Here is a 26,906-nt window from a genome sequence, read left to right on the forward strand (position 1 = left end):
GCTCATTTTTCAGAGGAGGAAAGTGAGGCAAATGGAGTGAAATGACTTATCCAGCGTCACACGGCTAGTAAATGTCTGAGGCCTGGTTTGAACAAAGATGAATCAGACTCTAGATCTAGTACTTTATCTGCCACATTACTTAGCTTACCAAGACACTTAATAAATCCTTGTTGATAAACTAATAAATAAGTCAATGTCCCCTACCCATTGTCTCTGGCAGTATATAGATCTGAGAACACTTCAGAGATCCACCCATTTCACAGATTGAGTGATGGGTGGGACCATCTTATTTTAATTACCCCAGGAAAATGTTTCTCCAAGTCAGTGATTAAATACAATTTCTATTATTGGTTATTTTTCCCCTCTAGAAAAAACTGGGAAGATTCTGAAAGATTTCTTCCAGTTCTACGAAGACCAATATGGAGTCGCTCTCTTCAATAGCAAGCGCTATGAGATTGAAGGCACTGGGGGGCCACAGGCCCAGCTGCTCTGGCGAAAGGTATGCTCATTATCACTGATATCACTACTGTAGACTTGACTCTGGCATCTGGGACTTTTCAATTTCACATTGAACCCCTTCAAGAAGGTATTATCCTAGTTTTTAAAATATTGCTTGGAGGATTTAAATTTTTTTTAGTGTTCTATTAAAGTTCCTTCCTCTTTTAATTTACATCAATGTCTTGTCCTACTGCCCTCTAACTCTCCTGGGGACAAATAAATAAAGATAAAACAAAGAAATGTGTTGGCCATGTCTGAAAGGGTATGCCTTATTTGACTCCTGTAGTCCACCACCTTTTTGCTTTCTTGCATCTTGTTGTCTTGATGGAGTGTTGTTTCGTGGTTGCACATTTTTAGTATCTCACAGCTCCAAAGAGTATACCAAAGAAGCCAAGGACCCAGGATTTGGTGTCAACCAAACCATTCCACAAACCTTAATTGAATACCTATTCTGTAGAGGTTCATAAAAGAAACATTAATTGAACCCTTATAATGTACAAGCCCTCCCTGTCAAGCACTGTGGAAGACCAGACATAATTCCCACCCTGAAGGAAATTTGTGGTTTAGTATGAGAGACAGCAAGGACGGGCTTCTATTGTTGGTCATCTGTCTGTCTTTAATGGGTGCATACTAACAATTGCAGGAGATAGGGAGATAGAGAGATGACTGCATATAGTTTCTAATGTCCTTTTCCACAGAAGTCACTTGTTAATCACCTTTATGTCTCCTTTATATTTAGTTTTCTGAGTACATGTTGTCTCCCTCAATAGAATGGAAACTCCTTGTGGGCAGGGTTGCTTTTATTTTTATATTACTATCTCTAGAACCCAGCACAGTTAGCTAACTTAAGAAATGCTTAACAGAAGACTAGAGAGCTCAGGAAAATATTCTTGGAAGAATTGAGACTTAAGTTGGCCTTAAAGAAATAAGTTCCAAGGTTTGTGGGGACAAGACACTGACTCCACCACCAGGTACCGCCAATCCTTTGGCCTGCCAAGATGCCAGCTGTGTATGTATCTTTGCCATCTGTCTAGAAAATCTGACAAGCTCAGACTAAACAGCCTAGAAATGAGGAGAAAATCTAGAGAGGTCCATTGAAGTCAAAAACATTAGGATGATGTTCATTATTCAAGGGCTAGACTGCCATGTCTTAGCCCTGTTTCTCCTCTTCCATCCTGTTCTCTCTGTTTGACCCATTTTGAGTTTACTGGAACAAGGAGGAAACTGGAAAATTAACCAGGCAAGCCATGATGGTCCCTGGAACCTATGTTAGTAAAAAATTTGTGTTTTCCAGTATCTTTTTCACTGGAATCTGTTGCCTTTTCAAAAGGCATCTGATGCCTTTCCATCTTTTTGCATTTATAATTTTGGCTTGTTGGTATTAAGAGAGTGACATTACAATCAGCAAACATTTCCTGAGCACTCTATGCTAGACTGTATGGGGTGGGAGGACAATAAGATGGATATAACTAGCATTACAGAGTAGGCTGTAAATGAGTAAGCAATGCAGCGAATATTACAGTAATATTGAGGAAAGGTAAATCACCAGGAAGAAACTGAGTTTGAAAGAGTAGTAGGATTCTGATTGTTGAAGAGTTACAATTTCATCATGAAATTAGCCATTTCAGGGTAGGGATGAGAAATAAGAAGGAGATTATTGGGAAGATAAATGAGGAGAGAGATCAGGCTGAGAGAGGAGAGGGTTTTTGTAAAGGAATGATAGAGATAAATGATCTGGAGAAATAATTTGAGCTCAAATTGTAGAGGGCCTTGAATGCTAGGTTGGGCTCAGGAGTTTGAATTTATGTGCAGAATGTTTTGGGGGCAAGGGACTGGCAGAATGAAAGGTGTTATTATCCAGTTGTGGTAGCTCACAGAGTACTCTAATGACATGAGAAAAACCCATGCTACTAAATTTTTGTAAAATCTCTCCCTGTATGTAACAAGACAAACCAAAAAAGGCAGCACTTTCATAGGCTGTGATGAAAGAGATAGTGTCCTGGATAAGGGAAGCTGTAGTTCCACTGTATTTTGCTTTGGTCAAACAACATCTGGAATGTTTTGTGGAGAAAGACTGAACTGGGATCTGTCCAAATAAAGTGAACTCAGGTGATAAATGGAATTAAAGGTCATACTAAAAAAAATGATCATTTGAGGAAACTATTGATATTTGCTCAGAGAGAGAAAACTCACTGTGGGCATTATAGCTGTAGCCAAATATTTGAAGAACTGTCTTATAGAAGAGAGATCATACTTTGCTTCTGCTTGGCCCCAGTTATCAATACTAATTCAGTAGAAGTTGCTGAGAGGATTCCATTCAAAGTAACCTCAGACAGTGTAAAATACTTGGGAGTCTATTTGCCAAGACAGACTCAGAATCTTTTTGAAAACAATTATAAAACACTTCTCACACAAATTAAATCAGATTTAAATAACTGGGCAAATATCAACTGCTCATGGATAGGTAGAGCTAATATAATAAAAATGACAATTCTACCAAAATTAAACTATATATTTAGTGCCCTACCAATCAAAATTCCAAAAAATTACTTTAATGAGCTAGAAAAAATTGTAAGTAAATTCATATTGGAGAAATAAAAAGTCAAGAATTGCCAGGAGCTTAATGAAAAAAAATGCAAACAAAGGTGGCTTAGCACTACCAGATCTAAAATTATATTATAAAGCATCAGTCATCAAAACTGTTTGGTATTGGCTAAGAAATAGAGTGGTGGACCAGTGGAATAGACTAGGTGTAAAAGCAGGAGAGGATTATAGTAATCTGCTGTTTGATAAACCCAAAGAGTCTGGCCACTGGGATAAAAACTCCCTCTTTGATAAAAACTGCTGGGATAATTGGAAGTTAGTATGGAAGAAACTTAGATTAGACCAACACCTCACACCCTTTACCAAGATAAGATCCAAACGGTTACAGGACATAGACATAAAAAACAATACTATAAGCAAATTAGAAGATCAAGGACTAGTCTACCTGTCAGATCTATGGAAAGGGGAACAGTTTATGACTAAGGAAGAGTTGGAGAACATCACTAAAAACCAATTAGATGATTTCGATTACATTAAATTAAAAAGTTTTTGCACAGGTAAAACCAATGTAATCAAAATCAAAAGAAAAGTAGTAAATTGGGAAACAATCTTTACAACTAATGATTCTGACAAAGGACTCATTTCTAAAATATACAGAGAACTGAGTCATATTTTTAAAACAAAAAGCCATTCCCCAATTGACAAATGGTCAAAGGATATGCAAAGGCAATTTACAGATGAGGAGATCAAAGCAATCCATAGCCATATGAAAAAATGCTCTAAATCATTAATTATTAGAGAAATGCAAATTAAAGCTTCGTTGAGGTACCACCTCACACCTCTCAGATTGGCCAGTATGACCAGGAAGGATAATGATCATTGTTGGAAGGGATGTGGGAAATCTGGGACACTATTACACTGTTGGTGGAGCTGTGAACTCATCCAACCCTTCTGGAGAGCTATTTGGAACTATGCCCAAAGGGCAACAAAAATGTGCATACCCTTTGACCCAGCAATACCACTACTGGGTCTATACCCTGAAGAGATGAAGAAAAAGGGTAAAAACATTACTTGTACAAAAATATTTATAGCAGCCCTGTTTGTGGTGGCAAAGAATTGGAAATCCAGTAAATGTCCTTCAATTGGGGAATGGTTTAGCAAACTGTGGTATATGTATGTCATGGAATACTATTGTTCTATTAGAAATCAGGAGGGACGGGATTTCAGGGAAACCTGGAGGGATTTGCATGAACTGATGCTGAGTGAGATGAGCAGAACCAGAAAAACACTGTACACCCTAACAGCAACATGGGAGTGTTGTTCAACCTTGAAGGACTTGCTCATTCCATCAGCGCAACAATTGGGAACAATTTTTGGCTGTCTGCAAAGGAAAGTACCATCTGTATCCAGATAAGGAGCTGTGGAGTTTGAACAAAGTACAAGGACTATTCCCTTTAATTCGGAAAAAAAAAAACCAGATGTCTTATGGTTTGATCTGGTTACCTCTGAGAATTCTGTTCTCTTTAAGAACATGATTTCTCTCTCATCACACCCAATTTGGATCGAGGTACAACATGGAAACAAAGTAAAGACTGACAGAGTGCTATCTGTGGGGTGGGGGTGGGGAGAGGGAAGCAAGATTGAGGGAAAACTGTAAAACTCAATATCTTTAATAAAAATTTAAAAAAAAGTTGCTGAGAGGAGACTTTTTAAGTTCCATTTAAAGAAAAAGGGATCCAACCATTTCAGTCGTCCAAAAGATAACTATTATTGAATAACCTCAAAAGGTAGTAGGTGGAGGTTTTGAGCAGAGACTTGTTGGAGTTGTTGTAAAGAGAATTCTTGTTCAGATATAGATTGAATTAGATGTCCTTTGATGTCCCTTCCAACTTTGAGATTCTGCCATTTCGCATCAGTAAGATCTATAGGAAGAATACCAGTGATAGAGAAGGGCAATGGAAATATAGACCTGGAGTTGAAACAAGATATTGGAGTCACTGGATTTGGCCTCCATTTTGTTCCCTCTGGGAGAAGAGAGGAACCTGTGGCTATTGATCTGAGATATGGTAGCTTTTGTTCTCTGGCTTCCACCTGTATGCTTCATGAGTATATTAGTTGGGCACACTCCTTCCCCAGAGGGATGTGGAGGAAAATAGCAGTCATGAAGATGACTGAGCTCATCCAGTGCTTGTGCAGCACATTTTTCTCAAAAGTTCAGAATGCATCACTCTCATTTAATCTTTATACCTTATCAGTAAGAGAGTGAAAGAAGGGAAAGCTATCATTATCTCCATTTTACAGATGAAATGATTGAAGCAGATTACAGTGTGGAGAGCTTCTACTTCTTAATGTCTAGCTAATGGAAAACTTAGACATTCCAAAACACTTTTTGTTGTTATAGACATAGCATCTCAGAGTTGTAAGAGACCCTAGTCCAACTTGCTAGCCATTCCTGGCATCCTTCCTGCAACATCCTGACAGATGAATACTCATCTAACTTCTACTTGGACTATTCTAGTAATGGGGACCCAGTGCTTTTAAAAAAAGGCAACTCTCCTCATCATTCAAAAGCCTCAATTCATAGATTGAGCTGAAATCTGTCTCTCTGGACCTTCCGTGCTCTCATCCTAGTCCCACCTTCTGGAGTAAGACAAGACATAGAGCAATTCTAATACATGATGACTATATGATGACTCCTCTGATAGTGGAAGATGTTAGTCATGTCACTTCCGTCATTAAACCTTCTCTTCTCTGGGGTAAGCCCTTTGTTCCAGGTCCTTAGCTTCAAAAATTCTTTACTATCCTGATCCCCTTCCTTGGCTGCTGTCCTCCCCTTTGTCAGTCTTCCTGTTAAAATGGGATGTTCAGGCCTGAATACAATATTCTAGCTGTATCTCAATCTATTGAGAACATAATGGGACCAACCTCTCTCTTGATTTGTACTTTTGTTCATGCAGCCTGGTACCAAATTACTTTGTTTGGTATCCATGGGCCTTCCTGTCTCATATGGAATTGAGTTCTTTAGAACTTCTAGATGTTCCAATGATTTGTGAGCAGGTCATGTGGGAGATGAAGATAGCAATGTAGGCAGGGCGCAGGTAGCATGTGATAACTGATGTTGCTGGAGGCTTCTTTCTCTGCTGAGTCCAGTACTTAGCTGTGTGAGCACACAGTCAAGAATTCATAATCCAACTTGCTTTCTTTTCCTTTTGCTACTCCTTGTCTTTCATTTAGCTGTGTGCCTAGGCACATCACTCATCTTCTCACATTCCCTTCATTTCCTTTTCTAGAAAATAAATGAGTTGTACTTGATCACCTCTGATCTATATCCAATGGTACCTAGAAGAGTCCCTGGGACCATGATCCCTTTAGTAGGAACCCTGGCTCATGGTGCCTCCAGTAGGGGTTCAGCCTGGTTGTGGGGATAAATAGAGATAATAATTGCAAAGCATATAGTGTTCTTTAAATGGTAACTTATCCAATCAATCAGTGAGCATTTATTAAGCACCTACTATGTACCATACATTGTGGGAGATTCAAAAACAGAATGAAGCAACCCCAATTCTCCAGAAACTTACATTCTCCTGGAGAGAAAAAAAGCATATGACTTCCCCTAGAGCTATGGAACACTTAGAACTTAGTCAGACATCAAAGATCCCAAGGTTATCCCTTACATCCTGGGTCATCACCAGTTGTCTTGACTTTTTCTCACTGGACTTTGATGACTTTAGAAGAGATAGTGAGTGTTAATTACTTTATTCAACTCTGCCTTACTCAAATACAATTCACATGCAAGTCAAGACATCACCCTGTGATGTAATGATTCCTCTTTGAAAACGGACAAACAACAACAAACACAAATATTACATGCATGCACGTGCATACACATTCCTACAGAGAGTGGCAAAGTGGGAAGGAGTAGCATTGGGAAGGAGTGAGTCCTGAGTTTGGAAACAGAGGACCCAAGTTCTGATCCAGACTCTGCCACATGTATGATACTGGGCAAGATATTTAATGTCTCTGGGTTTTGTAAGATGAAGTAGGATTAGATGACCTTTAAGGTCCCTTCCTACTCTAAATCTTCAATCCTATGATCCTGTGAAAGGGGAGAGGAGACTAGGGAGAAATTATTGTTAAATTAATAAGTGAATAATGTGACCTTCTAAATCCAGGTCATTTTCCAAGCTCAGAGGATGTAGTTACATGAGATCTAAGAATGAATGAAGATTATGTCCTATAACATGGTGATCATCATTTATTTGGCATTTATAGGGTATCTGGCCCCTAAATAACTCTCCAACCTAATTTCTCCCTATCACCCATGTATAAGATGGCAGATCTAAAACTTAAGATCCAGTTGACCAACTCCTCATTTTGCAAATGAGGAAATTGAGATTGAGGGAGATTAAGGGCCCAGCCCAACATATTTTCAAATGGTAAACATTAAAAGCATGAAAAACTCAAGATTCTTAGAATCTAGAACTTGTGCTTCCCTAATTGGAGAAATGAGGTTCTTATCACCACTCCAACCCTTTTCCAATCTCCAACTGTCCACTCTCTCTTTATTCAATTTACTAAAGGATCATATACAGGGAATCTAAGAAAAGTGTGTTTCTTAAAATATTTGGATGGAGATCTCTGCTCTATTTCCCTTAGACCCAAGGGATAGATATTAGGATATATCTTTTCTTGAAACCTTACCAAAATAATCTTCCTTTTTTGGAAGTCATGAAGGGTTTAAGAATAATTTAATCCCCTTAATGATAAATAAATTTTCTGAGCCTTCCAGGATAAATCCTGGAAGTGATGGCAATGTGTTTTCTTAGCATGATTGTGCACATCTCTTTGCATGAAGTTCTAACAATCGGAGAAGAGAGGAGGCTGAGAACCCTGATCAGACTGTCTCTGGGTCCTTGAGGAGGCTAAGAACTATGATGGAAGTGATTTTCACTGGGACCCATGATGGGCTTAACCATGTATCAACCACCTGGACCTTGGATGTTTCCACAACCCTTAAAGTGATCTAATCAAGTATGCCACAACATACTTTTTCTACCTTGTGAGAGATGCAGGGAAAAAAATCTAAGGTAATCACCCCTACTTGAGGTTGCTTACTGGAAGCAAGATATTTATGCATGCAACATCTAAATATGTGTTAGAATCTGATTAAGATTTCACTTAATGAAATGAATAGTGTGGAAACAATATAGGAGTTTAGAGAAGGAAGAGATTAGCTCTACCCAGAAGGCTTGCTTGAAGAAGGAGGAACATGATCTGAGCCTTAAAGAATGGATCTTGAAGTACTGGATTAGGAAAATACATTCTAGTCTAGAAGAGTGACTCATAATCCTACAGGCCTGATTAAAAAAAAAAAATTACTGTTAAAATTTCTACCACCCACTGCTAACAGACACTTTCTAATGTCTCTATCTCTTGAGACTAGCACCATAATAGGCAAACTCCATCAGATCAAAAGCTAAAATGAGATGAGTTGTGTGTTGGGGTGGTGGTGAGTATCCTAGAGTTGGTATATGACATTTTGGCCCTAGGTCTGCCACTGACAGTATTTATTATTTTAAATCACTATATCCCTCTGGACTTCAGTTTCCTCATCTATAATATGAACTTATATGAGTTTGAAGATCCTATCCTCACTATGAAATTCTTATTCCATGATTCTTTGAGTCTATGACTCAGTCTCTTTTCCCACTGGATAGTTGAGAGAGATTTGGGGAGAAGTCAAGGGAAAATGACTCCATTCCTTGAGAATCCCCAGTAGGAATGTCTGCATCTTACAATGAAAGGGTTTATTCAACAAGATTCTTTATTCCCTTTCTTGCCTTCTCCTCCTTCAATTTCTGAGGTCAACAGGGATTCTTAGCTAGTTTCTATTCCATCCCCCCCCCTTCTTTTCAGAGTCTTCTGTTTTAATAATTCTTCTTGACTTTAGCATCAGAAGTCTTAGGCTTGAACTGGATTCTCAAAATCATTTAGAATAATCGTCACATTACAATGACTTACCCAAGGTCATACTTTAAGTAACTGAAGGTAGAAAACAAATCTCTTAATTCCCTAATCCCATGTTCTTTTTTCTCTATTATACTGCCTCCCAGGAGTCTTTCTTCTCTATTATCCTTTAATTTGGTTCATTTTTCTCTCTCTTTTTTCAGAGATTGAGTTCCTTCCTCATTTATAGCTTTAAATATTTGTGTGGAGGAGAAATGATCTTTCTGGTTTTCTCACATTTCAGTAGTCTGTAATTCTATGTGGCTTTCTGACAAAGAGTGTTGCTTGTTCTAAGATAATTTCAGCCTAGAAATTCAATTTTCTTTTTTCTTTTGGACTTCTAATAGAGTTGTCACTTAGTTATTTGACAGTTTTGTAAATAACATCAAACCAGAAAACCTCCTAACATTCACCTATTATTATTATAATCTGTGTAAGGTTTAGTGGGGCAGAACCAGGGAGAGGAAGACTGAGCCTTTCTGGGAAAATCAGCCCCTGTCTTAAATGAGAAGATTTGACATATGTCCCATCCTTCTGAGAATCTGCTTTACCCAAACTGGGGAGGAAGACCAACTGAAGGAGAGGGGGATGGGTGGGTCTAAACCAAGGAAAAGACCTCAGTCCTGGAGAGTGGACACGCCCCAGAAGAGACCAAGCTGAGAGACCAAGAAAATAGATCCTTCTGTGTCTTACTAGAAATGGGGGAGAGATGTGCTTGCCAAATTTAGCGTCTGCTTTAGAGTCTAAATATAGATCTTTAAGCTTCCAGTGTTTTGTGATTTTTGCTAATGCACAATTCTGAGCCACTGCCTTCCCCCTCCCCCACTTTTTTTTTTTTTGGTAAATATTTTTAATCCCTGGGTAGGAAGCAGCTTAAGAAGCCCTATTGTTTGTGTACAATGGGTTTTCATTTGAAAAAAATAAAAATTTATCTGAGCTTCCCCCTTGAAGAGCAGGAGGAAGTGATGTATGATGCTGAACAGGAGCATCAAATCACATTCAGAATGTGCTCTTTGAGAGAGGGTCCTAGAGGGTGAACAATGGCACAGGACTGTGTCCTCGCCCATGCAGAAACACCGAATAAATGAAGCATTGGTTCATTTTCAATTTAGAAAATATTTTATTATTCCAATTAAGTCATTTTGGAATATGCCTGTTTGGCTTTAGCTCCAATTAGCTCTCAACTCCATTATTCTGGAGGACCTTTGGGTTTGGTTCATGACAACCAAAAGTTAAGTCAATTAAATTTCATTTTCTTTCTTTGGATCCCTGGTGCTTAGCAAGGAGCTTCACACTTAGAAGCTTAAGAAATACTTAATGATGACAGGCCGACACATGTGGAATTCATGCCATCCTCTTTATCTCTTTTTCAGAATCTTTTCTTCCTTCCAGATTCATCTTGGTTGCCACCTCCTTTTTGTATTTTTCCCTGATTTTGATTCTAATCTTTGCCCAGTTTAGAGCATCCTTCCCATCCTTAAATTTTCCTTGAAAACTTAGTTTGAATCTCTCTTTTTGTTTGCATCACATTCTACCTTGTATTATCTATGTATGTGTCATACTTCCTCTGCATGAGAATATAATTTCCTTGAGAGAAGGAATTAGTTAATTTACATCATTGTATTCCCAGAACAAAGTATGATATACATCAGAGCCACTTTAAAAAAATATTTGTGGCATGAATGAGTGGTCCATTTCTGCTTTCTGATCTTAGTTTAGTGTTCTCCCCAGAGACCCCATCATGATGGGCTATTCTTAGGACTTAATTATCCTAAGGAGTCAAAGCTAATTCCCTCCTCTCTTCCAGCTATTAAACAAAATTCTTTTTTTTCTAACATTTTATTGATGTTCTTTTACTTTTTTTTACATTATCAGTTCATTTCCAAGAGAAGCTTCTCATAATGAATAAGTAGAATCATGGAAATTAAGTCAATTGGAAACCAAGGTCAGCCAGGGAATGGCTGTACAAGTTTTGGTATAGTAATGTGATGGAATACTGTCGTGCTATAAGAAATAATGAACGGGACCATTTCAGAAACCAATACAAAGTGAGAGGTGAGCAGAACCAAGAGAACAGTTTATACAGTAATTCCAGTATTGCAAAGACAAAGAACCTTAAAAGAATTAGAGACTCGAATCAGTGCAATGACCAATAAAACATGCTACATTCCTCTTGATAGAAAAATGATGGACCCATAGTACAGATTGTTTTTTTTTTTTGGACAGGGCCAATGAATGAATTTGTTTTGCTTGATTATAAGAATTTGTAATAGGGGTTCTGGTTTTTTGTTTGTTTGTTTGTTTGTTTAGGTTCTTTAAAGGCAAATGGGGTTAAGTAGCTTGCCCAAGGCCACACAGCTAGTTAATTATTAAGTGTTTGAGACCGGATTTGAACCCAGGTATTCCTGACTAGAGGGCCGGTGCTTTATCCACTGCACCACCTAACCACCCCTGATTCTCTTTTTCTTGCTTTCTCAATGGGTTTGGGGGGAAGGGAAGGGAAAAAGATAAGAGAGAGAAGACAAATCTTTATTTGAAAATAAAATTTAATTTAAAAAACTCTACTGAGAAACAAAGTAAAGACTGACAGATTGCTTTCTGTGGGGGGGATGGGGGAGGGAAGTAAGATTGGGGGGGGAAATTGTAAAACTCAAATAATATCTTTAATAAAAATTAATTAAAAAAATCTACTGAGTTAGAAAATGCATGCCTCATTTCATACCTATAATTTGCATCTGTGTGCCTAAAGATAAGATGTATTCATCAGACCTCTAATGTCAAAATTAATCACTGTATTGATTGGAGTTCTGAACATAAGGAAGAGTTCAAAGGAAGCCTACAGAACAGATTTTTATCAAATGAAAGCATCAGAGAAGAGCCTCCATGATAGCAATTCCAATGGCCCTTCTTTTCATAGTCTTGGTAAAACTAGAATTGGAGAACAAGAAAATTTTAAAGTTAGATGAGACCTTTGAACATAGAATATTAAAGTTAGAACAGAGCTTAGAGAATTTCCAGTCTAGTCCCTCTCTGAGGTCTATAGAGATGTGACTTTCCAAAGGTCACATAGCAGCTCAGTGTCAGAACCAGAACTAGAACCCAGATGTGACTATTAGTGCATTGCTTTTTCCATTAAACTGCACTTCATTTTGCAATTTCTTTCAGTTTGTGGATGTGGAACAGATTTTGTTCTTACAAGTAGCCAGTATCTGGATTGACCTTGTAACTCAGATCTCTTTGTTAGCACTGTGATGTAATTGGTGAGGAAACAGGCTAGATCCTAAGTACTTGTGAGTATATTTGCATCAGGTCTACCATTCATCGACTGGCACCTTTTGAAACCCTAGTTCCCAACCTCTTCTGTGCTCCCTCTCATAGGTGCCATTGGATGAAAGAGTCATCTTCTCTGGAAACCTGTTTCAGTACCTGGAAGACAGCAAAAAATGGAGGAATCGCTTTAGCCTTGTGCCACACAATTATGGACTCATGCTGTATGAGAACAAAGCTGTAAGTACTATTGAAGTAGGGGCCTGGACTGGAGTGGGCACAGAACAATTGTAGGGTGAGGAGGGGCTGTAAGGGGTCTAGGTCCAGACTTTCTGGTTTCACCAAGTCAGTGGAGAAAGTTCTTAGACTCAAATCTACTTTCTTTTTTTTAAATTTTTTTTTATTTATTTAAGGAAATGGGGTTAAGTGACTTGCCCAAGGTCACACAGGCAATTAAGTGTCTGAGATCAAATTTGAATTCAGGTCCTCCTGACTCCAGGGTTGGTGCTCTATCTACTACACCACCTAGCTGCCCCCTACTTTCTTTCTTTGGTGTGAGCTCTCCCCCTACTCTGAGTCCTTCATTGTAGTAGAAAGTAGTAGTTTTGCCTTTTGTCTTCTCAGTTGTGTTCTTTATCATCATCATCATCATCATCATCATCATCATCATCATCATTATTATTATTTTCTGTATCTGAGTTGTCAGGAAAGCTTTGTTCAGCCCCACTTCCCATCCCAACTCCTTGCTGGACACCCAGTCTAGGCCTTCCCTTTTTTCTCCCTATCCCTGCCCCAATATAAACTCCTCTCCTAAGGGGGCAAAGGTAGCATCCAGTATCTCCAGTATTACCATTGCCTGGGAAATAGGGAGAGGATAGACATTGAATTTGTGGTCTCACTCCTGGTTAGGAAACTCTTTAGATCCAATATACCTTCTCTGGCACTTACATCTTATGGTAAGATGTATTTTTTTCCATTAAACCACACTTTATTTTGCAATTTTCTTCCAGTTTGTGGCTGTGGAAAAGATTTCTTTGCTGCTAGTGCCAGCATCATGATTGAACTTGTAACACAGACCTCTCTGTTAGCACTATAGTGTAACTAGTGAACAAACAGGCCAGATCTTGGGTTGAGAAAGATTATCATGGTCTTAGAGATTTGCCATTAACACTAGATGGTTAGCAACTTAGCCATGGTCACACAGCCAGTATGTGTTAGGGGTAGGACTCAAACCCAGGTCTTCCTGATTTCAGTTCTCATGTACTGTACTGACCTTTATCACATAGCAAGGCTTATTGATTATCTGATTCAAATGTTGTTCTAGGAGAGGAACAGAAAGGAAGGAGCAGCTGGGTTGTTATAAAAGAAAAGAAAAAGAAAAAGAAAACTGACTACCTCTTCTTTATCTGCATCCCTGGGTGGGGAAGGGATGCTATGGATAATCAGAATAGACAGATAAAGCCTCAATTGATTGTTGCCCTTGGTTACTACTTCCTCTCCCCACAAAACTTTCCTTCAAGCAAGCTCTAAGCAGTTAAACTGAATTTCATCTCCCAGATGGTATCATGTCCCTAAATATGGTACACAGAATTGATAAAAATCAGGCTTGGTTTCATTTTATATAATTTGAAGCTTTTTAAAGACATTTTAAGAATGTACTTTCACATGTTGGGTGGTGGCACCTACTGGTAGAGGTCAAAATGCCAGCTCAGCTCTGTTAATATGGCCCTTAGCCTTGGAAGGGATCAAAGAAACCATCAAGTTCTTTCTTCATTTGATACCTGAATTCTTGGACAAGTGCTTTGTCTAGCATCTGTTTGGACTCATTATTAAGTGACTTCCTTCCCTTGGTGTTTTTTAAAAGTCATTACTCTCCTTTCCTCTTCCCTCAATTCTTTATCTGCAATACTCAAGAAAAGAACCATTGGGGTTGAATTATGGTGTTGGGAAGGGTTAGTACTTCTTTCAGCAGCCAGAATGGCATTCCAGGGGCCAGGAATTGGGATATACTTTGGAATCCAGCAGTGGTTCTTTCCTAGACTGACATTCTTTTCAATCCTCCAGGCCTACGAGAGACAGATCCCACCCCGTGCCATCATCAACAGTGCAGGCTATAAAATCCTCACCTCAGTGGATCACTACCTAGAGCTCGTTGGTAACTCTTTACCAGGTAATATGGGTGGAAAGAGATGACTGCAGGGTTAAAATATCTTTCTTAGAGTAGAATGGGTTTGCCCAGAGTTAAGGGCCTGATGATCAGTGGCACATATTTGTAGAAGAACCGTCTTGGCTTCAGGTTACAGACTGGACATGGAGCAGAGTATGAGTTCAATGACTGATGAGATTTGAACCTGTAACCTCAACCTTATAAACACCAGGCTCTAACATCTGAGCTGTACAGCCAAGATGACACTTGGCTTCATCTCTGCAAACTAAAGCAAGGAAAACGAGGGACCAGAATTCAAAGAGATGTCAAGAAAAGGAAGTGGGCCAATATAGATGCCAATTCTGTTATGCAGGATTCATAGTAAAGTCTTAGGATCCACTATAGTCACCATTTTCCTTGGATCATCGTTGTTGTTCTCTAGATGTTTTTCAGTGGTATATCACTCTTTATGATCCAAATTTGGGGTTTTCTTGGCAAAAGGTACTGGAATACTTTATGATTTCCTTCTCTAGCTCATTTTAAAGATGAGGAAACTGAGGCAAACAGAGTCAAGTGATTTGCTCAGGATCACCCAACTAGTAAGCATCTGAGGTCAGATTTGAATTCAGAAAAACTCATCTTCCTGACTCTAGGCCTGGTGTACTATCCACTGTGCCACGTAGTTGCTCTTGAACCTTCTTATGGGGTGTTAGAACTGGAAGGAACCTTCAAGATCTATCTCAAACCTTGTATTAAAGCTCAGGAAACTTAAAGAGTTGAAGAATTACTGCTAGTTAGTGTCAAAACTAGGATTAGAACCCTGGTTTCCTGTCTCCTCCACAGTACCCCCAGGCTTGGCTCTCTTCTTGTTTTCTTCTCTTTATTAATGCTCCCCATCACTATCCCAACTCTTCCTTAACCCCCCCCCCACCTCTTTTGCTCTTTTCCCCTGAAAAAATACCCCCCAAAAGATAGTCTGCAGCTTAGAGGATCATGTTCCCTCCTCCCTGGGAAATAAGAGGGGGTTGTTGTGGTCTGTTCCCAGGAGCAAAGTCTCTAGTCTCTTAGGTATAATATCTCTCTCCAGAAGGGACAGCTGCAATGTGTCTGTGATCAGCCTAAAGTTTGTGTAATCTGCCCCAGATCTGTTGTGTCTAAACAAACACCAATGGATTCAAAGGTTCCCCCTTTGTGGCCTTCTGAGTGAGAGGAATGCTTTTTCCATAGGAGTCTGAGGGTATGAAAAGGTCTTTGTCTAGGATATGGCAGCCAAGGAAGGCCTGGCTAGTAGGGGACTCAGCCCTCATGTAGTGGAAAGAGAGCTGAATTGGGAGGACTAGAGTCTGGTTTTGAAATTCAGCTCTGTCAATTGCTATTGGTGTGACTGCGAGCAAGTCACTTCAACCTCTCTGTGCCTCAGTTTCTACACCTATAAAGAGAGGTAGTTGGACTGAATGGCCACTGAGACATCTTCTAGTTGTAAACGAGTGATCTTCTTTGGAAACAAGGGACTTGGTCTAGGACAGAGGAGGGGTTTTGCAAGAACCAGTCCCCTAGAGGAGAATAGAGAAGTTCTCATCCTGGATATTTTGTCCTGGGGCTGAGAAAGATAGGTGAATCCAGATGGATCTCATTAGTGTTGGGAGGGTGGGTGCATGACCCTTAAGGAAAATTAGGTAATCTCAGACCCAAAGTTTAGTAGAAAGAAGGCTGACGTTGAAGTCCCAGGAGTTGAGTAAGAATCCTAGATATGCACCTTTCTCCATGAGCTTGGGCACATCATTTCACCTCTAGTCTCCATTTCCTCATCTGCAAAATTAGAAGGTTGGAATAGATAATCTCTGACGTCCATTGCAGCTCTAGATCTAGGATTAAATGTCAGTGACTTGTTCTGGGTTTCTCAGGTGTTGAAGGGGGATCATGTTTTCCTTCTTCTGTACCTCAAAGGTTTGTTAAGATAAAATATGATTTGATAGAGAAAGAATCTCTATAGGAGCATAACATGATGCTATCATGATTTCATTTTTCATCCACAGGGCCAGTCCCCAAATCTGGTGCTGCTCCAATTCTGAAGTGCCCAACCCAGTACCCCCTGATCCTTTGGCATCCATATTCTCGACACTATTACTTTTGTGTGATGACAGAGCCCGAACAGGAAAAGTGGCTGGCTGTGTTCCAGGACTGTGTCCGGCACTGCAACAATGGTGAGTATGGTCTGCAGGAGAGGGAGCCTGATTGAGGGGGAGAGAGGTCTTCAAGAAGAACTCCTAAAGAGGGAAATGAAAGGGAATGAGATCTTTGTGGGATGGAGAAGAAAGTTTTTCCTCCTAGAATTTGATTCCATGAAATTCATCAAATTTGAAAAAGTAAATACATATTAGGCTGGACTATAGGTCCTGACTTGAGCACCTTCAGAGAGCAATGGGATGCTAACAGAACAAGGTGTCAAAAGCCTGGGGTTCAAGGCCACCCATTTCTGTCACTGAAAAAATTATTTTATTTCTCTGGTCCTCAACTTAAGATAGAATGATGGAGCAGAAAGTCAAGGGACCCAAGTTCTAGTCCCAACTCTGTTCTTAATTTATCATATGATATTAGATGAGTGAACATAACTTTCTTGGCCTCTAATTTTTCATCTATAGAAAGACAGGTAGTTTTTAAGCTCCCTTCTAGTACCAAGATTCTATGATTCTATTAATTTTTCCAGTAACTAGGGTCACAACCTTTTTTTCTGGTGCAGAGGGCCCAAGAACCTGAGTTATTGGACTTCCTATCTGGTAACCTAGTATCCTGGAGATATTCTCCCTGCATTCCGGAAGGATGACTTTCTTGGTTAAACTATTTTTTTTTTTCAGTTAAACTTTGAATCTGAAAACCTGGAGAATGGATTTGTTTTCAACTCCATTAGCTTAGAGAAGTCTACAAGTGAGATGAGCTCATATCCCTGTTGCTTCAGAAGCACACCAATGAGCTCCCTGCTTTCCCTTCCCTTTCCCTCTCCTGTCATGGCATGCCCCAGCACAGGTTATACCTTGCATGTCTCTGCAGGCTGGGAACAGAGACCTGACAGGGTTGGGTCTTGGCACAGGGCCCTGGACTCTAGGTATTTACATATTACCCCACCCCATCCTCCCTAATCTTTCGGCCAGTTCAAAAGCTACTTCTTGAGTCCAAGCTGGACTGGAATTTGGTAGCAGGGGGGCAGTGGGAGGATTTAAAGGGCTCCTTGGTGAGAAGCAGGTCATCAATCACATCTGAATTGCTTCTGCCACCTTGAGCTGGGCATGTTGCCCACCTCACAAAAGGCAGCCTGTTCAGTTGTTCCCCAGGGGGCTGGTGGAGCATGGGAGGAGAAAGAAGAGGGTCTGGGCCTAGGAGTGGCACATTTGAGAAGCCACAGTCCAGGGACCTCATGTTGAACATCTACCCCCTATTCTTTCCCTTCTTCTCTAAGGCTGAGTGGAGTTAAAGTTTTCAGGGCCCTTCAGTAAAACAGTTGATCCACAATGAGGCCAGGCAGCCTGGCTGCATTGAAGGATGAGGATGTTGGGAAAGGTAGGATCTTGTGAAAATGGATAGTCCTCTATTTAAAGTTTGGGCCTGAGGCTCCAGTAATCTGTGAGCGAAATAGAAGGTTGGGGCTAAGATCTGAACTGTGACGCAGGTGGAATTGCTGTACCTTCTCTCCCCTCCCATATATGCAGGGGTCCCAATCGATCTGTTTTATTTTTATGCTAGGTAAGTTAAAGAGCAATTATCCAGCTTCCCAAATGGGGTGATGTCATTAGGCATATTAGAGATGGAACCATGATTAGCTAAAGATCTTTCAGATCTGTTTGTCCAGAGATACCTTTGGGCCCATTCAGAAACTCAGGGAACCAAGACGGGACCTTTGACCCTTTGTTCTGACACAGATTTGCCCAGAGGGATAATGAACAGTAGTAGATTTGGATCAGATGACCTGGATTCCACCTGTCTAGTTTCCTATTGCTTGAATTTTCCCCTCTCAGAACTTCAGTTTCTTCTTCTAAAAATTGATAGTTAGACCAGATAATCTGTGAGATCTCTTCCAACTCTGAGACTGTAACCTTTCTGCCCTCAATCTGGTGGCATTGACATAAGAATAGAATCCTTGCTTCTGACCTGCTGAAGGCCCCTGGGGCTGTTTGTGATCCAAGTAGAGAAACCTCAGAAGTTATCATGTAGTCACATGCAAGATAAATTTCCTGATCAAAAGCATGTCTAGGGCAGATTTTTTTTGTCCCAAGTTTGCTTCTTCCCTGCCCTTCAAGAGGAATCTGGTATATTTTACTTTCCTGCCAGTTCAGATTCTCCGGGAATGCAAACTTGTCAATGGTAACCTGTAATAATGATAGTGATCTCACATTCATATAATAGTTAAATCTACAATTCTGGCTACATGATTGATATAGTGATGGAATGGTTGTTTTTCACAAGCCTCAGCAACCCAAAAACCTCAGAAGAAGAAATTATGCTAAAGTTGAAACCTCAAAGTAAGAGATGGAAATATTTCACAAGGTAAAAAATGTAATAAAATAAACAGACACACAAAACAAAATGAAATAAGAACTCCACTGTCTCTATGTCACTCTACATAGTATACACAGGTTATACAAGGAACCCCATCTCCTTGTGCTTCAGAAAAAAATCTTTTGAGAACCTTATGAGACTATGAAAAGTAGAGAAGTGAAGGACCAAAGAATGAGGAATAAAACTGGAGGTAGTTACTTATCCTTTGGACTTTGAGTCTTTCAGCCTGAGTGAAAAATCTAGTTTGAATCTACTTGAAAGTAGATAAGTCAACTAGAGATGCTCGTGAAGATTGAATAAAACACCAGCCAGAACACTAATAATTGTTATATTAAGAAGGAAAATGAACCAAAACTCCCTGATCCAGAAGATATCTCTGCTGACTCACCAGAGATGATGAAAAATCAAATAGAAATTCCAAAATGGATCAAAAGAAAATAAAATTGTAGAAAGATATTAGGTCAGAAAATAGAGCTCTGTTTGAAGATTTGACAGATTTTCTTTCCAAGAAAATAGAAGCTCTGAAAGAGAAAGTGACTCATTTAGAACACAGAAACACAACAGCAGAAGAAAAATTGACAGAAGAAACGCAAAAGGCAACCATATTGACCAAATAAACACACACATTCTATATAGTTCAGTTATTGACCTTGGAAACAGGATACATTCACCAATAACATGAGTACCATAGCTCTCCCAGAAGAACATGAAAAAGTCTGAAAGTCATAGAGCAAGAAATAATGCAAGAAAACTCTTCAGAACTATTGACTACCAACAACAAAGTACTGATAAATTGAATCCTCAGATGACCATCAAGACAAAAACAACTGTGCTTAAAACTCTAAGGCTATAAACATAAAACAACAAATTTTATAATCACTAGGGAGAACACTTTTAAATATTAAGGATTGCCAGTTAGAATATCCCAAAGTTATTCCTCAGTCACAAGAAACCAAAGCAAGAAATAAAGTAAGATATTCCAAAAAACAAATGATCTCAAGCTGCAACCAAAAATATATCTTAGTCAACAATGATATGGTTCTTTAACACAGAAGCTATTTGATACATTCCTGTTCCAAAGGCCCCATGATGAAAAATGCTCTCCATCTCCAGAGATGAGCTCTGAGTGCAGAGTGAAGCATATTTTTTTACTTGATTTATTTTTCTTGCTTTTTTTTGGCAACATGGTTATTATGGAAATGTTTTGCATGACTTCGCGTGTATAATGGGTTATTATATTCCTTGCCTTTTCCATGGATAGGGAAGAGGCTGGAAGGAGGGAGAAAATTTGGAACTGAAAATTTTAAAATGAATGTTTAAAAAAAATAGCTCTGGGTGTTCAAGGAAAAGCTGGACAACTATGTATTGGGACTATAATTGTGAGGAATTCTTTTAAGTATGAGTGGCTCAAATAGCTGCCAAAGTTCCTTCAAATTCTCAAATTCTGTGACTGCCAACCTACCCCAGGAGAGAAGATGTAGAGGCCTTCAGTGGTAGCCAGGACTCAGGGTGAGGGGCAATTTGTATGGAATTAAGTATGGAATCACATAACCAGAAATGATGCTTATTATCCTTCATAATCAAAGACCACAATATTAAGTGAATGATGACATGACATGCACATGATATTAATTAAAGTGAGGAGAGTGTTGAACACAGAAACTTCTCATTGCTTCTTCTTGCACCATCTTAACCCAGAGAAGTCTGGTAGTATAGGAAACAGGAGGTCAACCTAGCCTTTGGAACTGAGCATGATCATGGGAAAGACAAAAGGTAGTAATAGGGACACAGAGTAACTCCTATATGACATTGCTTCCAGTTAACATTCTTCCTTTATGAATTGATATTTCTAAGAGTGGGGAACACCAAAAATTTGGGAGAGATGGAGAACTGTAAATGTAAAAACTTGTAAATGTGATAAGTTAAAATTCCAAACTTCAAAAAGCTTCCACCTTCATGGTGGCCACAAGGAATAAAGAAGGAACAGGTAAAGGAATAGTCTATAAATCAGAAAATAAAATTTGGAGTAGGCTAGAAGAGAAGTAATGAGAAGGATAGAGCAAAGGAAAAATTCTTCGAAAAAGGTTCAGCAAAAGAATACTATTTAAAATAAACAATTAGAGGAAAGAAAAATTTTTAAATCTCATACTTATTTGGTCTAGGAAAGAGGAGAGGAAAGAAGGAAAAATGAGGGAAGGAAGAAACAGAGTAAAGGAGATAGCCTCTAGATATAGTCTACGTCAAAGTAGTATAAGCAGAACCAATCACAAGGACAAAGTTCCAATAAGAAGAGAAAGGGAATAAAATTTAAACTACAAGCTTGACCACCTTAATAAATGGATAAAACAATCCAATAATGCAAGAGTGGGAGAACGAATAAAAAAAACAACAATTATCTGTGTAAAAGAAACACATCTAGAAGTTAAAGACAAAAATAAAAAGGATCGACTAGAATAAATTTTACTTTGTATTCATTGTGATTCCCAAGAGAGCAGGAATTGAAATCATACTATTCATATAAAGCAAAAATTAAAATTCACATTGGCAAGAGAGACAAACAAGAAAACTAAATTATGAACCATTGACAATGAAACAGTATCAATGCTTCAAAGTCTACAAAAAGCTTTTCTCACAACAACCTTGCATTATACCCATTTTACAGATGTGACTGAGAGGTTAAGTAATTTGCCAAATACTATATAACCAAGAAGTATTGGAGCTGGGATTTGAACTCAGGTCTCTTTGATTCCAGATCCAGTTGATCTGTTCACTATACCATTCCGTTTCCAGACTTAGGCAAAATCTAAATAAGATAAAATACTGAGGAGAAACCAGAATTCATTCCCAGACCCAAAAGAAATAATTTCAATTATCTTCACTTTAGATGAATGGTACCATCATTCCCCCTCCATCAAAATAGCTCATTTGAGTTGAATATGATATCAAGAAAACCCAAGCTGATCAATGAATCTTCCCTCTTTTTACAAAGTAGCTTGTATTTGTATGGGGAAGGTTTCTAGAAAAAAAAAAAGCCCTAGACCAGGAATTAGAAAACCAGGATTCTGGCCCTGGTTTCTTCCATTTACTAGCTATGTGACCTTGAGCTAGTCATCACCTTCTTCATCTGTAAAACCAATATAATGGTACTGTTCTGTCTTACAGGATGCTTGACAGAGTTTGATGAGATAACATATGAAAATGTATTTTATTAGACAGATATGCATATAGAAGAAATTGTGATTTTTTTTTTCTCTCTCAGGGCTGAGAGCATAGTATTTATTAAGTAAATAATTGTTGATTATTTCATGAATCTGTTTAGAACTGTTGAATACCTGGTTTAAGTTTCTGCTAAAATCACTGCCCTGTCTTTTCTCTAGTTTGAATATTGTGGGAAATTTTCTTTTTGGAATGTTCTTGGGAGCCTTGGACAGATGATGTTTTCAGTCCAGAACTTTTAATTTGCTCACATTGGAGCCTTCCAGGATGAAGCAGGGAGGGGAGAGCTCAGAAGTCCAGTTTAATAGGTGCTAATAGTGGTAACCACAGTTAAAATGTCCTTGAAAGAAGGACATGTTCAGAGACAGTCTCATCATCACCACATCAGTCTTGAACTGTCTAAACAGCTGTCCCTAGGGGGTTTTGGCCACAGACTCTTTTAGCAGCCAAAGGCAAGAAATGTAGCAAAAGTAGGAAAAGCATAGGTACAAAGAGAAAAACTATGCTTGCTTTTGACCAAGGGATAATGATGAACCAACATGACCCAGGAATCATAGTCATAAATCTTGAGTTGGAAGGGACTGATCCAATGAAGACAAAGGACAAATAGTGTCTGAGAAAGCTGGGTTATTTTTTTATTCTGCCAATTAATAGATGAGTACCATCTTGGACCAAGCTGCTATGTCTCTTTGACCTCTAGTGTTCTTTCTCATCCCTAATTATTTTTCTTTAAGGGAAAGGAATCTGGGAGATGGGACTAGGGCGAGATCTGAGCCAATGATTTCACTGACATAGGGAACTCTTATTGTGGAAAACTCCCTTGACCAGTGTAGATTTCTCTGACATTTATAAAGATTTTCTTGAGCCACTTAGAGATTAAATTACTGTCTATAGAATGCAGCTAGGTGGCAAAGTGGATAGAGCACTGGCCCTGGAGCTAGGAGGACCTGAGCTCAAATTCAACCTCAAACACTTAATAATTACCTAGGCCTTGGGCAAGGCACCTAACTCCATTGCCTTGGAAAATAAATAAATAAATGATTTACTGTCTATATTTACTATGCTTACTCCCATAGCTAGTAAGTATGTGTCAGAGCCAGTACTTGATCCCCAAGGTCTTCCTACTTAACTCCAAGGACAACTTTCTAGCCATTATGTTATCTTACCTCTCTTTCATTTATAAGGATATTTGATACTCACACTACTAGCCACATGGGGGCTATTGTGAGGAAATAGCTTTGTAAGCAATAAACCATGGAATAAGCATAAATTACTATTATTATTATTATTATTATTATTATTATTATTAATACTAGTCCTGGTTCTCATTAACTGGGTGACCTTGGAAAAAAAGCTTTGATGTTTTGGCCCATGGTTTCCTTTTCATTTAGATGATAGAGTAAAACTAATCAGTGTTACTGAAACAGCCTTGGGCATGGAACATTCTGAGCCTGAACAATATTGATGAGGCTGTATTGACATATCCCATAGTTAATAGTCTTGGCAGTGTGGGGTTGGGGGAGGAAGCTCCTGAGGAGGGGTTCCTATTTTGTATTATAAAAACCTTTGGCAATCTGGTGAAATCTATTAACTCCTACAAGTTATGCTTTTAAATGAATAAAATTAAACAAATAGAACTGCAAAAGAAACCAATTTTATGTAAATAAAAATAATTTTTTCCCATCCAAGTTCACAGAATGTCCTGAAATCTGTATATTCCTTGTGGGAAAGCTTCACCGGGAAACTAGGTTTAAGAATCCCTGGTCTAGAAGTGTGGGCTATCCTTGAAGGAAAGAATGGAGAAATTATATTTAGTAAAAGAGAAATCAGACCAGTTTGCATTCTATTCTAAACTCTCTCTCTCTCTCTCTCTCTCTCTCTCACACACACACACACACACACACACACACACACCCAGAGTTCTTCCTCTGTTTCTCTTTCTGTCTCAATCTCTAGTTTCTGTCTCTATCTCTCTCTCATGCACTTTCTTTGTTCTCTTTTTTTTAGTCTTTTTTTTTTTTTGCAAGGCAAACGGGGTTAAGTGGCTTGCCTAAGGCCACACAGCTAGGTAATTAATAAGTGTCTGAGACCGGATTTGAACCCAGGTACTCCTGACTCCAGGGCCGGTGCTTTATCCACTGCAAAGCACTGCGCCACCTAGCCGCCCCCTTTGTTCTCTTTTGTGCCCAGCTCACAGTCAGAGACAACACACCAATAACATACCTCAGTCTTAAATCTCTCTCCTTCTCTGGCAGTGCTTCCCTTCAATTACTCTGCTTAGATTAGGAGCATTTCCTCAATCAATTTTGCTTAACTTTTTCTTTGACCATTGATTTGTTGTTCAGTGACTAACATGGAAGTATGTTTTGTATGACTGCACATGTATAACCTATATCAAATTGTTTGCCTTTTCAATGAAGGAAGAAAAATTGGAACTCAAAATTTAAAAGAAAACAAATGTCAAAAATTGTTTTTACATGTAACTGGGAGAAAAACAAAATATAAAAAGGAAAAAATAAGTGCAGTTCAGTAGAGATTCATGGAGAACAGCCTTTGTTGGGAAATGTCTAGGACATCAATAAAACTTTAAAAAAATAATAAGATGGGGCTAGGTGGCACAGTGGATAGAGCACTGGCCTTGGAGTATGTGGGTTCAAATGCGACCACAGACACTTAATAATTACTTAGCTGTGTGGCCTTGGGCAAGCCACTTAACCCCATTTGCCTTGCAAAAAAAAAAATAAGATGGGGGAGCGGCTAGGTGGCACAGTGGATAGAACACTGGCCCTGGAGTCAGAAGTACCTGAGTTCAAATCCAGCCTCAGACACTTAATAATTACTTAGCTGTGTGGCCTTGGGCAAGCCACTTGCCTTACAAAAAAAAAAATCTAAAAAAACCCCCCTAAAAGATAATAAGATGGAGTCATTCACTTACTTCTCAGAGGCCTAAACAGAGTCTAAGAGGAGGAATATATTGTAGTTATTGAGCTATAAAGAAGGATACTGTATATATTTTTCATTCCCTTTGCCAGTAGGACAGGAATGAGACAAATTTGGGGAGGGTAAAGAAGACGACCCCTTATCTGTCACTAGGGGGACAAGGGAGGTAAAGAATCAAATCACCAGTAAGCCACTGCCTTATATCTTTATAAGCTCCAGGTAAACTGGGAGGCTTATGTGATACCCTTAATGTCCCCTTATCCCCAGGACTCTTCCTGATTTGGGGAGAAGCCTAGGACTCCCATCTTATACTGCCTTCAGCTATTGGATGGATTGTTGCATGTTTTCTCTGATTTTTTAAAATTAAATTGAATTGAATTTAAATGTATGGATTTGTGAGAAGCTACATGACTGACCTAGGGGCTAGGAAGCCTACCCAAGAGTCAGGAAGACCTGAGCTTATTTACTGCATCTCACATACTAAGATTAGTTGTGTGGTTCTGGGCAAGTCATTTAACCACTGTGAGCCCAGGTAACTCTCCAAGACCATTAAGTTACAGAACAGTTGCAGATCTACATTGATAGAATTTCTTCAGAAGAATTTGCTACAGCAATAAAATTACAGGTTCACGTGGAAAAGAACTCCTTTAATATGCAGGCAACATTTCATTGGCCTAATTAAAATCTTACATCTTTAACCAAGTACCTCTTTTCCCCATCCCCTCAGATTTGGGATTTTGATTCTCACTTCCAATAAACCATTGGACTTTAGGGGTGGCCCCAGCCCATAGGTTGCACACTTTTCCAGTCTTAGGAAAAGTATGTGTGGCAGGGATTCTTAGGATCCCTCCGTCTAACTTCCTTGTTTTTCTAAATGTGGAAACTGAGTATTGGAGGTCAGGTGTCTTGTCCAAGGTCCTAAAACAAGTTAATGGCAGAGCCAGGATCTGGGTCTTTTGACTCTTGATTCAGAATTCATTTATACCCTATCTTGCAGCTTTTCTTAATGAAACTGCATTGACAGGGAACTGACCAGATCTCCTTTGTAGAACACAAGCTTTCTTCCTGCTACTGAACCAAAGGAGTTCTGAGAAGAGTTTGTTGCATCTGGACTGGGGTTTGGGGGTTGGGACTCTCCTGAGAGTTGACTATCCCTCACTCCCAGCACTCAGAGGCAGATTATACTTGAATGAGAGAAGGGAGATAGCCAACATCTTGACTGAACCTAAAGCAAACCTTGGGGAGAAGGGGACAGAATGGATCTTTCCACCTCCTCTGTTTTGGAATCTGGATTATTTAATGAACCAAGAACCCCAGGTCTATCTAGCAAACTAAATAGTACAGGTAAATCATTTTGTTTATTGCTGATATTAATATTATTTTTGCCACCCAGCTCACTTGCTTCTCTCCCTTCTACCAACTGAATAATAAGGTAGAGACAAGGGGTTGTCCAGCACCCCCATCCCCAGCAGTGTTTCCTCCCATCCCTGCCCCACACCCCTCTACTGTGCCTGGCCAAGGGCCTGGGGCATCTGGGACTCTGCTGCCTGGCCAGGGATGCCAGCTCGCCCACTCCTGAACCTTTTCGAGCTGGTGGTTCCCACAGTACAGAAATCCAGCTGTTCCCTGCCAGCACAGCTGGGCTCAGTCAGCCTCCTGCTGCTGTGCTGTTTCCATGGGGGATGGGAAGGTTGGGGGAGGAACAGCTAGAGAGGATCCTTTTGGGAAGTGAAGATGG

At 39.3% G+C, this 26,906-nt stretch overlaps 1 protein-coding gene across 1 annotated transcript in view; it reads left to right on the forward strand.

The window, feature by feature from the left end:
* Positions 1–26,906, forward strand: part of NIBAN2 (niban apoptosis regulator 2) — a 105,025-nt gene that overhangs the window by 54,454 nt on the left and 23,665 nt on the right. Inside the window, exons 2-5 of the mRNA XM_074211112.1 lie at positions 369–499; positions 12,427–12,555; positions 14,380–14,485; positions 16,498–16,665. Coding sequence (XP_074067213.1) covers positions 369–499; positions 12,427–12,555; positions 14,380–14,485; positions 16,498–16,665 — 534 coding nt within the window. The remainder of the gene's footprint in view (positions 1–368; positions 500–12,426; positions 12,556–14,379; positions 14,486–16,497; positions 16,666–26,906) is intronic.

Source organism: Macrotis lagotis, chromosome 1 (genome assembly GCF_037893015.1).
Source record: "Macrotis lagotis isolate mMagLag1 chromosome 1, bilby.v1.9.chrom.fasta, whole genome shotgun sequence".
Classification (NCBI taxonomy): Eukaryota; Metazoa; Chordata; class Mammalia; order Peramelemorphia; family Peramelidae; genus Macrotis; species Macrotis lagotis.